The sequence below is a fragment of the Gorilla gorilla genome, chromosome 14, assembly GCF_029281585.2.
Source record: "Gorilla gorilla gorilla isolate KB3781 chromosome 14, NHGRI_mGorGor1-v2.1_pri, whole genome shotgun sequence".
Taxonomy (NCBI): Eukaryota; Metazoa; Chordata; class Mammalia; order Primates; family Hominidae; genus Gorilla; species Gorilla gorilla.
Genome location: NC_073238.2, coordinates 125,642,292 through 125,655,190, shown reverse-complemented (window position 1 = coordinate 125,655,190; position 12,899 = coordinate 125,642,292). Strand labels below are relative to the sequence as shown.

The window sequence follows — 12,899 nt, the reverse complement described above, 5'->3', positions numbered from 1 at the left end:
GGGCCTCCGGGAGACCCGTGACTCCCACCCGCTCTGGGCGCGGGCCCGCAGAGCCTCAACCTGCGCCCCCGGCAGCCGGGATTCCCCGCCCGGACCGGCCCCCAGGCTGGAGACATCACGGTCCGCACCCGGGGCGCAGCCGAGACCCACCGCGCCGGAGGCCCCGGGACCCGCTCAGACCGCTGCTTGGCCACTCTACGCCCCTGAGCCCCCCACACAGCCAGCCCCGTGACCTCCGAGCCCCGTGACCTCCAAGCCCCGGAAGCCGCTGTAGGCAGCGGCCCAGCCAGGCCCCGCCCCCTCTACCGGAGCTCCACGCGTCAATTCCAGCCAGGCCCCGCCCCCGGCCGCCCCAGGCGTGGACCCAAGCCAGGCCCCGCCCTCTGCCTGGCTACTCCAGGCGCCCGCCGCCCCAGGCGTCCTCTAGCCCAAGCCGAGTGCCCGGCTGCTCCAGACGTCTACAGCCCCATGCCCCGCCTCCTAATCGGCTGCTGCTGGCGTCCTCTGGTCCAGGCTCCGCTCCCTACCCGGCTGCTCCAGGCGGCCTCTATGCTAGACCCCGCCCCCTACCGGCCGCTCCAGGCGTCCGCAGCTCCAAGCCCCGCCCTCCGCCCGGCTGCTCCAGGCAGCCTCCGGCTCAAGCCCCGCCCCCTGCCCGGCCGCTCCAGAGGTCCGCGGCTCCAGGCCCCGCCCCCTGCCCGGCTGCACAAGGCGTCCTCTGAGCCAGGCCCCGCCCCCAGCCCGGCCGCTGCAGGCCCCGCCCCGCCCCCTCTGTGCGCGCTCCGCTCGGCAGCCTGTGGGACGCGACCGCGGCGCTAGTCTCGTTCCTTTGTGCTGCGGCGGCGGCTTCTCGAGTCCTCCCCGACGCGTCCTCTAGGCCAGCGAGCCCCGCGCTCTCCGGTGACGGACCATGTCGGCGGCGGGAGCGGGCGCGGGCGTAGAGGCAGGCTTCTCCAGCGAGGAGCTGCTCTCGCTCCGTTTCCCGCTGCACCGCGCCTGCCGCGACGGGGACCTGGCCACGCTCTGCTCGCTGCTGCAGCAGACACCCCACGCCCACCTGGCCTCTGAGGACTCCTTCTATGGCTGGACGCCCGTGCACTGGGCCGCGCATTTCGGCAAGGTGGGTGCGAACGCTTTAAGGCGCCATTTTCCGCGGCTGTCCAGTGGGAGTCGGGGAAAGCGGGTCTGAGGTGCGGGGGACGTGGGGCGTGCCGGGATCGCGGGGCGGAAGCGGGATCGACGGCGCCTGTGCCCCGAGGGGCCTAGGGCGCCTGTGCGGCAGCGCTCGCGGCGGGGCAGCCGGGGGGCGCGGGGCGGAAGCGGGGTCGGTGGCGCCTGCGTCCGGAGGGGCCTAGGGCGCATGTGCGGCGGCGCGCGTAGCAAGTTTCTAACAAGGCGGGCTCCAAGGGTCCCGGCGCCTGTTGGCCGGATCCTGTACGAGCGCGCGCGGATGGCGCGGGGCCCTCCAGGCCCGGCCGGAGGCGCGAGCGATTTCGCAGAGCCGGGTATTAGGCCGCGAAGTCGCCCAGGCGGCTTCCGGGGAGCCGAGCTGGGGTCAGAGGCGCGCGGGGAATGCCCGGGCGCGGTCGACCTTCTGGTTCCGCACAGCCTCGCCAGTAGCCGAGGGCCGCGCTGCGGACGAGCTCAGCCGAGGAGCAAGCGCCCCGGCGAGACTGGAAGGCCCGGGCAGCTGTGTGGGATGGAGGCCGGCTCTCCAGCTTCTGGGTTTGCTTTAAGGCTCGTAGCTGGGCCCGCTTCAGGAAAATTAGTAACGGCTGTGTTTATCTTGGATCTAAATTACTGCAGAAGTGGTTAAATTAAGCAGAATTCTCTTCCCGTGGAGGCTTTACGTTCCCCTCTTTTTTCTTAAACTGAAAATTCTGGGGGAACACAGTGCTGCTTTAAGGTTTTAAAAGGTTGGATAGCTACAGTTTCCTCATCTGTGAAGTCGTTGGGGTACTTGCTCTCAGAAATCTTAAATGAGATTTCACCGTGCATTTCAGAAGTGACTGGTTTTAATTAATATTTCTTAATTCACTAAAATTCAGGGATATTTGTAGTGTTTTTCTCGTAAATGATGAGATGGGGTTAAATGGTTTTGCAGAAATATGTGAGAGGTAATGTGAAATAAGTTACTTTAGGAAGGCCTCGCCCTGGTAATGTCGTTACCAGCTGATGAAGTTGCGGTTTACTTTGCTGCCCCTGGTGCTACATTCACAACGCAGCTGTATCTTTTGGAAAGCAGTTTCTGATTCTTTTAAAGTGGAAAAGTCACTTTTCTTTCAATAAAAGAAATGAAAAAGGAATTTTGACGATCGGGGTGGGACAAGCAAGTTAATCAGTCCTCAAGGGCTGTTAGGTTCCTGTGGCACTGTCTGAAGTCGTGCAACCGTAGTACCTGCTGGAGAAAACAGGTGCCCAGGGGAAATGAGTTTCTTAACAAACAAAAGTAATAAAGCCTCCTCCCTGCGCTTCTGCCTGCAGCCTTAAATAGATTTCCCGAGGCAGTCAGTAATCTGAGGATTTCCTCCCTCCAGAGTGTCTCTTGCTGTGGTTTCTTTTTACACTAAACTTTAGGATTCTGTCCTTTCTACCCTGGTTGAGAACGACACAATGCTGGGTGACGATCTGTGGAATGCTTAAAGCCTCATTACAGATGGTCACTTAGAAAATTTAATCCAGTGGTGCCTCCACTTGTCTCTGGGGATTAAAATAGTTACATTAAAATGGTAATTTTTAATGTGTATTTTATCACAGTTTTTTTAAAAAACAACTGAAATCACTTTTCGAAAGTCTACTTCCATGGGACTTTGAGTAGTAGGTTTACCTTGGTCATCAAATGTTGTAACAAGAAGCAGTTACTTCGTTGTTTCCAGCTGTCTGAATCATAGGGCTCTTTGGTCTTAGATACGGAAGGGGCCTTAGAAAGCCCCTGTCCAGTGTCCAAACATTCCCTTCTGAGAAGAAGCCGTTAGGACAGAAATCAGGCCAGGACTCAGGGCTACCGCTTGCGAAGTCCAGGCTTTCTCCCCAGCCCTGCTAACGGCTGCACTCTTACACAGGTTTCAGGCTCGTGTTCTTAGAAATGTGCCAGTGGTGCACAAGATCCCCTAACCGTGGGTAAGACTCGTTTGTTGCCAGAGGACTAAACGGGTTGTTTAAAATCTCTATTGTAGCTTGTATGATACCATATTGAACAGTATCTTTCCAGAATTCCAAATCCAAGTTTCTAAATTGAACCCAAGGGTAACAGGTTTAAGGCCAGCGAGCCCTGAATAGCTGATTTTTGGTACGCCAAGTGATTTTCATCCGTTTTATTTTTATTGGATTTGCAACCTGTTCATCTTATCGCTAATTAATACTTTCATTTTCACCCAGTAAATTAATACAGGCAATAAATAGACATCAGCCTTTACTCCCAGGTCCAAGTTGGTTGAAGAGGGTGTTTTGAATCTGTGTGCTCTTCATCTCACAGGAGTGTTTACTGAAAGCCTGAAAGTGCTAAGAGAGATGGGAAAAGAAACCTTGAGGTGAGATGGTAGAGTGTCAGGTGCTTTGTCTTCAGGTGAGGTCTCTCCTCTTGAAGAGAATTGCTTGCAGTCAGGCATAGCTTGTTCCCTAACTGCATTGTGATTGGAGTGAGGGAAAATGAGCAGTCTAGGATCAGAGAACATGGGTTGAACAGTTGCTTGGCACATGGTAGGCACTTGCTAAATTTGTTGAATGCGCTAAATTATTTTAGCCAGAGGTTATCATAGTATTGGTGCTTGGCCACAAAGTCTTAACTTGCCATGTTAGTCACCCACTAGATGCATTGCTCAGTTATGCTGTAGGCTTTTTCCCCCATAGGGTTTTTAAATACAAGTCATTTGAAAAGAGTAAAAAAATGTGGAGAATGGGGCCTCTATTGAGTATTCAATGAGTATTCAGTGCTGGCTTGTGTAAAAGTGCACAGTTGTGCACACTATAGAAAATAGTCTTTGACTATGACGAGTTTACTATGGCTACACAAAGTTTGTGGGGTTTTTTGTTGTTGTTTTTTGTTTTTTGAGACAGGCTCTTGCTCTGTTGCCCACGCTGGAGTGCAGCGGCGTGATCTCTGCTCACTGCAACCTCCACCTCCTAGGTTCAAGTGATTCTCCTGCCTCAGCCTTCTGAGTAGCTGGGATTCTAGGTATGCACTACCACACCCAGCTAATTTTTGTAATTTTGTATTTTTGAAACCCCAGTATGGGGTTTCACCGTGTTGGCCAGGCTGGTCTTGAACCCCTGACCTCAGGTGATCCACCCGCCTTGGCCTCCCAAAGTGCTGGAATTACAGGCATGAGGCACTGCGCCTGGCATTACACAAAGTGGTGGTGGTGGTGGTGGTGGTGTTTGAGATGGAGACTTGCTCTGTCGCCCAGGTTGGAGTGCAGTGGCGTGATCTCAGCCCTCTGCAACCTCCGCCTTCTGGGTTCAAGCAATTCTCCTGCCTCAGCCTCCCAAGTAGCTGGGATTACAGGTGCCCGCCACCACGCCCGGCTAATTTTTTTGTATTTTTAGTAGAGATGGGGTTTCACCATGTTGGCCAGCCTGGTTTCCAATTCCTGACCTCAAGTGATCCACCCGCCTTGGCCTCCCAAAGTACTAGGATTACAGGCATGAGCCACTGCGCCCGGCCTACACAAAGTTTTTTAGCCCACCAATCCCTTTAATGTTTTTGTTTAGAATAGTCTGTGCAACAAACAGTTTTGATAGAAGTCTTGGAACAGCGCAGTCTAATATTTTCTGATTTTGGCTTATTCAATTGTAGGGAAACTGAAATATTTAAATCTGTATAGTGTTAGTCGTCTTTTTGCATTTTTCTATTTCTATCTATCGTCTTTTTCATAAGGACAAGGGAATATGTTATCTTAAATGTCCTTTAAAATTTGCATGGCATTGGGAAAGAGTGACTTAATCTGTTAAAAAGCTGGTAACAATGCCATTTGTCACCATTATAGAATTTCGATTATTCATGTAATATTGAATAGTGTACTGACATGTCTGCGTGTTTTCATTACCCCTCTTGTTTTCGAAGTTGGAGTGCTTAGTGCAGTTGGTGAGAGCGGGAGCCACACTCAACGTCTCCACCACGCGGTACGCGCAGACGCCAGCCCACATTGCAGCCTTTGGGGGACATCCTCAGTGCCTGGTCTGGCTGATTCAAGCAGGAGCCAACATTAACAAACCGGTAAGAGTGCTGGTGATGGACTTGGTTTGCTTTTGCTTTTTCTTTTTGCAGTTATAATTATACACGGTATTGCTTTAAATCGAGGCCTTAATTAGAGTTTGATATCTTTACCTGAGGGCAGACTGGAATTTATGTTTCTTCAGTTGTTTGTGGAGGATAGTAGGCCCTTTCCATAGGAATGCTTTCTGTTCATAGAGTGCTTTCACCTGTTGTGTGATAAACTGATCCAGGGTGATGTGCCCAAGGTTATAGCTGGTAATTAAAGGAGCCTGGCCTTGAGCCCAGGTTTCCTGGCTTTCTACTCATAGCTGCCTTAGCCTCATTTCCACAGATAATTATAAAAACACTTTCATCCTGGGTAAAGCATGGCTATTAAGTCAGCTCCAAAGTGAACTTCGGATACAAGTTGATGCCTTGATGCAGATAAGTGCTAAGTATCATTTACTAAGTGGGAAGAGTAAGTGCCTTGAGGACTTGGTATTTAAACATACTGACAGGAACATAATCGTGCCAGATTTTTCTTCATGCTGTGTTTTCAGTATCATTTCACCTAAACCAAACACACATGCGTTCAGATTGTTAGGTACTTAGTTGTGTAAGACAAGCAGCACCTAATAACCATTAGGTTGTCTGACTGGGAGCAGTCCCTAGACTCAGCGTCCTTTGCTACAGATGGATTAGTCCTTAGACTAATTGATAATTTTCATCTCTTAAGACCTGGGCATGGGCTCTGGGAGCTGGTTTTTATGCCTTTTTTACTCCTATCTTTAAATGCTTTATAGTCATCAAGGTCTTGGATGGAAAGTCTTTCTACTTTTCTGTCTTTCCCAAGATTCAATCCTTCATGATAACCAGGTATAAGGTTGTTGCTAGTCCCTCTTCTAAAAACCCAGCTACCCACCTGAGCAGTAAGTAATTGAGAAAGAAGGTGTTTTTAGCCATGATTTAAAACAAGGATCAATGGGAAAGTGGGGTAAGTTATAAGGCAGTTTGTCCCCTTAAAAGATGTGAAGTAGAAAAGAAAATGTAAGGGAAGGTGGCCAAGAGTTGAGGCCTGTTTGTTACTAAACTGAAATGTGGGATATGGGACACGTTTTAAGGTTGTGCTGCCACTTCTCTCCTTCCATCTCCGCACGTGTGCTTTTACATAATGTATATTTCTCTGCTGCTCTGTTGCTTGTCTTCATAAATTCGAGAGTTATGAATTACCTACTCAATACCCTTATGTGCTGGGCAGCGCCTTGTGTTTTTCCTTCTTCCCTACCCCTGTCCCCTGGTAGAAAGGGCAGTGTGGGCTTGATTCCTTGGGCAAGTCATTAACTTTGTGGCTCAATCTCCTTATCAGTAAAATACAGTTAATAATTCCATGAATGGCAGTAATTAATAGTATGGAATTTATATAATTTTTGTAGGTTAATTTTCATCAAATTGTTACATAGCATCTTATTTAGAGAGGACTAGAGAAATTGTCTAACACTGCTTTCCAGACCTTTTTAAATCAAGAAGCCCCCTTTTCAAAGTGTCTTATGGCAGTTCAGTATTTTCAATAGATAAAGGGAGTGAGGCAGAAAGTGTGCTGCTGGGTCCCCCACCTTCCTCTCAGATGCCTCTAGATAACACCTCCTGGAAACCTCTACCGCACTCTGCTTCTTCCCAGGCAGGATCCTAAAATCTTTTCAGCCCTCCCTGTATTTGAAGTATCCGGGTAGACATTTCCAAGTCCTCACATGTGCCTAATGCATATCATTTGGCATTGTTAAGCATCCTGGAATTTCTCCTTAGTGTATCTTAGGTAGTTGTGGTCTGCTGGCATGTGGAGTTTACATCCGAATCTGAGGCATCATCTCGCTCTATTATGTAGTGGGTGAATTTCAACACCTCTTGTTATGGGCACCCAGTGACTCTAGAGGACACAATAGCCCTTTTGTTAGCTCCCCACCCCGCCTACCTGCTGACTCATCTCCAGGTAGACAGTTTCTCTCATTTCTCATATAAACTCAGGATGCCAGATCCGATCCAGGTTTTTCTCCTTTGTTGTGTCCATTTAATTTTTTGAACCTGTTGATGCAGTGTTTTAAGCCAATTTCTAGTCTGTTAATCTTTTGGCATGTTAGCTACTAACAGTTCTAAGTTCATTGTCCTCAAAGTTAATACCACAGACTTTTTTGGCAGTCTCTGAGGTGAGCCTGTGAGATTACCAAAGCTCGTATGCTGCCTAGAGGCCTGTGTTCTCGATTTCCCCAAGAGGAAATGAAGTCAGCTTTCCTGTGATTGGTTTTTAGTGAATCTATATCGACTAGCCTTGGTGTGTAATTAGCAAACCTTCTCTTTCATATGCCTCTTCTAGAATTTTGCTGGCATTTGATGTTGTCTTTAATTTTTCATATCTAGATTGGAAATGAAATTTTTCTTTGTGAAAACCCAGGGTGCCCAGCCTGTCTTGAGCATTCTGGCACTGCTCCCAGTTCTCTATAGATCACTCAATTTGCTGTGGCTGCGATGTGACTGGGCTGAGCTGGAGGCCCGGGCACCTTCACCTGGCTCTTTAGTCTTACGTATCTTTTCTCTTGGCTACCTTCTCTCAAGATGTCCGGGCCTTTCTCTAGTGTTTGCTCTGCCCTTAAAGATTGTCCCTGCAGAACTTGGTAGTTTTGCTTTTTCATTGTCATCTGTTAATATCCCACCATGACAGACCCTTACTTTTTTGTCTTGTTCCAAGGATAGCTTTAAAGACCTTTTTAGCTTTTTTCTTTTTTGGCAAAACTTTATCTAAATCTCAGCTCCAGTTTTCCTGGGAATGTTTTTATGTAATTTTTATTTGTCTTTATTTTGTACTACTTCTCTCCCCTCCTCACCTCTCTTGGGGAGGATAGGGCTAGGTTTTCGCTTTTTGAAAAATCCGAGTTGACTGGATAGTTTATAGCCACATGGTTTTCTGTGTTTCTGTCTTCAAAAATGGATTTTTCTGTTTAGAATTTTATAGTCTCTTTAGACCTTTGTTTAAATAAATGTGCACACTTTTGCCTCTACCAAGCACTCGAGCCTTTCATACTCTTATTTTTCTGTAAATTAATCTACCGCTGTTTTTTTTAACTTTGGGTGGCCCTCACCTCATGTTTATTCTTGTGAGTATGAGTTGGTGAAGGAGCTTAGCTATTTACTGAGTTTAGGAATGAACTGTTTTCTAAGTGACCCACAGTTGCTGCGCTCCTTTTTATCTTGGTCTCTTAATTGTGTGGTAGTCTGTGCAGTTCAGCTTCCAGTGAGGTTGCAGTGTGAGTATCCAAGAAGTGTTGCTGTGGAGCCCCCAGGATTTCCCAGTCTTCATTTTCCACCGGAAAGCACTTTCTTCTCTTGATTGCTGTGTCTGATTGCCTTTCCTCTCTCTTGCTTAGCTGATAGCCTATGAAGATGGTCTTTCAGGTTGTTTCATTCATGCAGTGTAGACTTGGGTTGACTGCTGATGTTCACAGTGGCTTTCCTGGGTCTGCTCACTTTTCTCTGCCTCTGTGTGTGCTTCACCTCCCCTCCGCCGCCACCCCACCCCCTCTGCACTTTCTGAAGCAGGAATTTCATTCTTATGAAGCTTGGTTTGCTTTACCTTTGTGTTCTTCTCCCTTTCCTCTAATAAATACTGAAAATAGATTGGGAATATTTAGTAAATATTTCCTCTAGTAAATATTGAAAATAGATCAACTATTGAACCTCAAGCCATCTTGTCTAAGTTGTGGTCCCACTTCAAGTTCAAAGCAGAAGATTCAAGATCGGCATTGATGATGTTGACTCGCGTTAGCATTGGGGTAGGCACAGAGGAAAGTGGGTAGCTGAGACCATATGTCAGCTATTATGTGCTATTTCTTGGCCTTGATGACTGTTTTAATGTGTGTGTGTGGTTGGCTGGTTGGCTTGTTTGTTTGGTTACTTATTCTGAGTTTATATAAAACACACATGTGCTAAGATCCAGTGTAAAGTGATTTATAAATCACTGTTGGGAGCAATCACGCTGTCACTACTGGAGAGGCCCCAAGATATTTGGTCAGTGACCAAATATCTTGGCCCCTCCTGGTTCGTTCTCATCCTCCATTCACGTATAGATTTGTGTTCTTCAGATCTTGCTCAACATGTTTTACTTCAAAAAAGGATGAGAAGGTCTCTGATCTGTGTTAATGACATTACTTCCAAAATGTCAGAAGTTTTGTTCTAAGTATGTGTATATTTTGCTTTTTGTTGTTTCAGGATTGTGAGGGTGAAACTCCCATTCACAAGGCAGCTCGCTCTGGGAGCCTAGAATGCATCAGTGCCCTTGTGGCGAATGGGGCTCACGTCAAGTAAGTGTCTTTCGTTTATTCTTTCCAGCTAAAGATGTAGTTGAGGATGTTTTGTTTAAAGGCAGTACATAAGCAGGCAAAAGTCCTAAAACTTTGTTTTCAAAATTAGTAATGTAATTTTGCCTTTTAGAACAGTTGGTGTTAGTGAGGAAAATTGTGTGGATTAAATTGATCTCTAGAGGAGGGGGTTTAATTTCACAGCAGCCTCAATATTCTTGTCGAGAGAGTGTGTTTGAACTGAAAGAACAGTTAACTAATTAGATTTGGAACTTGGCATCATTACTTTGCCACCATTACTTTGCCACTAACTAGTTGTGTCACTGTGGTCTTTAAACTTTTCTTTGCCTAATTTTGATTTCAAAACAAGAAGCTTGGATTGGATTAAAATATCTTTTCAGACCTCTCTGGCTCAGAAGGTTTCTGAAGAAAATTCACTTTTCTAGGTTTTGATTTCCACGTCTTAGCAGATGTGAGAAAGTTATGTTTTAAAGCCCATTGTAACTTAATGGTTGATAGTTCCTTGTAAAATAGGACTATTTACATTAAAGACCTCAAGCTTGCTGTAAGCTTCTGGTACTGGTGGCATTATTTTTAAATATCTTTCGTTTTAGCCCAGCTTACATCAGTTAGCTTATTTATGCTTTGATAGGACAATCTTAATGTTTACGTGTAGTCTTTTAGAAATGAGATCTTATATGCAAATCATTAGCCATGGCATTATACATTTATTTTAGTTGTTAAATTTATTTGTATTAACTTTTTCTTAAAGATTTATATTATAAAAATTTTTCTTCTGCAGTTCACAGCATTAACAAAACGGATGCGGTTTTCACCCTTAAATGTTGAGTGTAAGCTATAGAGCTATAATAACCAAAATAACCAATATCAGCTTTTTTGTTTTACCTAAAGTGTTATGAATAATTCATGAAAATTAATTATAAACCACATTATTCTAATCAGAAATGTGAACATTTAGACTTTGGAGGAAATAAAACCCACAAAACTAGTTTAACCCTTTGGTTTCCATTTCACTGCTTTGACTCTGTATTATATTGAAAATAGATCCTAGACAGCAAAACCATACAGGCTAATGCACGACGTGTGTAGGTACCGGAGGCTGTCAATCATCTGTGAATATCTTAGCTTCTGTTTTGTTAAGTTTATTGGCAAGATTCGCCATTAGTTTGGGCTGTGATCCTTATATAGTGATTTAGTATTATAAACATGGCCTCTGTTTACTGTTACATTGCAGGGACTCTCGCGACTTCATGTATAGTTGTGACTAAAGGTAATGTAGAAACAATTGATAGTATGTTTTATATACTGGTAGAACATTGAGATGATTCTCAGTGGATTGCTTTAAAGCAAAGTTATTTGTGCATTTTTCTTAACTGTAGTTAGATTTAAAACTCATCTTTAATTTTTATAACAAGCTTTCATTATAAAATACGGAGTCATAACATAATTGATTAAATTGCTTGTCATTTATTGAAACAGTGGATAATTAGAAGTTGATATTTTTAATGACTTACTTTCTAAATAATACTCTAATTGGTCCTGAACATTTTATTACAAAGATGTTTTATTCATTTTATGGATAGCTTAATCTTTTCAGCCAATAAATATCACGATGTCCTTTTTTTTTAGTAGGTGTCTTTTAAAAAATGAGAATCTTTTATTTACAATTCTGTCCTTGGTTACAGGGCCCTCAAGTGTCTCTTTTCCACCAGGTGTGGCTGAGATGGGCTCAGGTGCCAGTCTGTTTTTCCTTCTCAGTATAAGAGCCACCACTCAAGACCCTGCATTATGGTGACTTCCCTGGACTGAGCTTTCATATTTTTTTTAGAAGAAATACTTAGCCTGAGCTACCTAGCCAAAAACAATTATAAGCCTTTGGCCTGGAGATAGAGCACAAGTAATCATTATTCATTGCTATTGTATATGTGGTTATTTAGTTTTAACATCGAGATAAAATGTCAGTTTTGTCAGTAAGTTAATTTGTAAGTTGCTTCTTGATTTCTGCACATTTTAATAATTTACCCCATTTAGTCCACCAACGTGTAACAGTTTGAATCTCCAAAATAATGGTACTAGGTCTATTTTATTCCCTGTAACGCTGCTCATATGGTAAAGTGTAGTCCTAGCAAATCATAACCGTTTCTTTTTTTTAAGACGTTCAAGGAGCATAGAATTAACTTATTTAAAGTTACTTTTTTTCATTCAGAATGGACGAGATTATTAACTCTTCATATTACATGCTATAATATTTAGGAGATAATATAAATTTTTCCTTTTCCTGTGAATAGATTAAAAGCTGCCTTATATCAGTATTATTAAATTCATTTGCTCTTAATTCCTGCTTTGCTTTTTATATATCTGCTACATAAAGTGCCCAAAGTCTTAAATTGTTGTGCTTTTTTGGACATCAGGTACATAATAATAAGGGCAAGTACACTAAGTGTCTGTGGCTAGAATGGTTTGTTATATAACTTACTTGTTAATGTAGGTTGCATCTGTAAGATAACGCATTTCAGCTGCTGTGCATCGTATTAAATTTTCTAGCACCACACGTGAGTATGTTAATGGACTTTCTTTTTCTTTTCCTATTTTAAATCTTGAGTTTTGGTGCCAAGTTTTCTGTGTGTGAGGCTCTGTTTCTGGCTTATATGTTGGTCATTATTATTTGCCATTGTTTACATCTAAAAATTAAAATGCACAGGATTAAATCTAACTTGTGACCAAACTAAATGTTTGTGTACTTTAAAGGACCTAAATCTCTGTGTATGGAGTTTTCAGCAAGTACGTGAAGTTGTCACCATCCTTAATCTTGCTTATATGGTAGTTCCATTTTTCCACTGCCCCCAATATTTGAGAGCTGCTTGCTTGGTACTCAGGTATTGACTGGAAGAAGAGGATATACTATTAAAAAAGATTGTCATCTCATTTTTCTTTTGAACGATGGAACAAATAACAGCATAACATTAAGTCTTAATGTGATTTTGGAAAAAGACTTGAAAACTTACTGTCTGCTGATAATTAAGAAGACCTTTTCACTACTAGCATTGTAAATAGAATTCGGGCCTTGGAATAGCTGTACTTTCAGTAATTTGGTACCAATTACTTTTGGCTGATTTGTGTTTATTTTCTTGAGAGATAAGTGGAGGATGTTTCCATGTCAACCAGCTAGTAAAATAGCTTTATGCCACTGAGTAGAAATAAAGAGATTTAGAATGAAAGCAGCATGACTTGCATCTCGGGCAGATTTGTAGGTCCATTTTAATACTGCATTATACGGATGCCAGTGTTTAATGGCAGAGTCTCAGAACTTTTCTACAGGAGAGGATTTCTTGAGAAGC

At 44.2% G+C, this 12,899-nt stretch overlaps 1 protein-coding gene across 4 annotated transcripts in view; it reads left to right on the top strand.

Annotated features, from left to right (window-relative positions):
• The first annotated feature begins 714 nt into the window (after nucleotides 1-714).
• Nucleotides 715-12,899, top strand: part of ANKRD10 (ankyrin repeat domain 10) — a 36,397-nt gene continuing 24,212 nt past the window's right edge. For 3 of the 4 annotated variants that reach the window (XR_010130626.1, XM_019039696.4, XM_055360422.2), the window contains exons 1-3: nucleotides 744-1,120; nucleotides 5,063-5,215; nucleotides 9,452-9,543. Coding sequence is in view for 3 of the 4 variants with exons in the window: in XM_019039696.4 (XP_018895241.1) it covers nucleotides 911-1,120; nucleotides 5,063-5,215; nucleotides 9,452-9,543 (455 nt within the window). In the remaining variant the exon portion in view is untranslated. Of the gene's footprint in view, nucleotides 1,121-5,062; nucleotides 5,216-9,451; nucleotides 9,544-12,899 lie in introns of all 4 variants that reach the window. The other variant, XM_004054743.4, reaches the window with a different exon arrangement.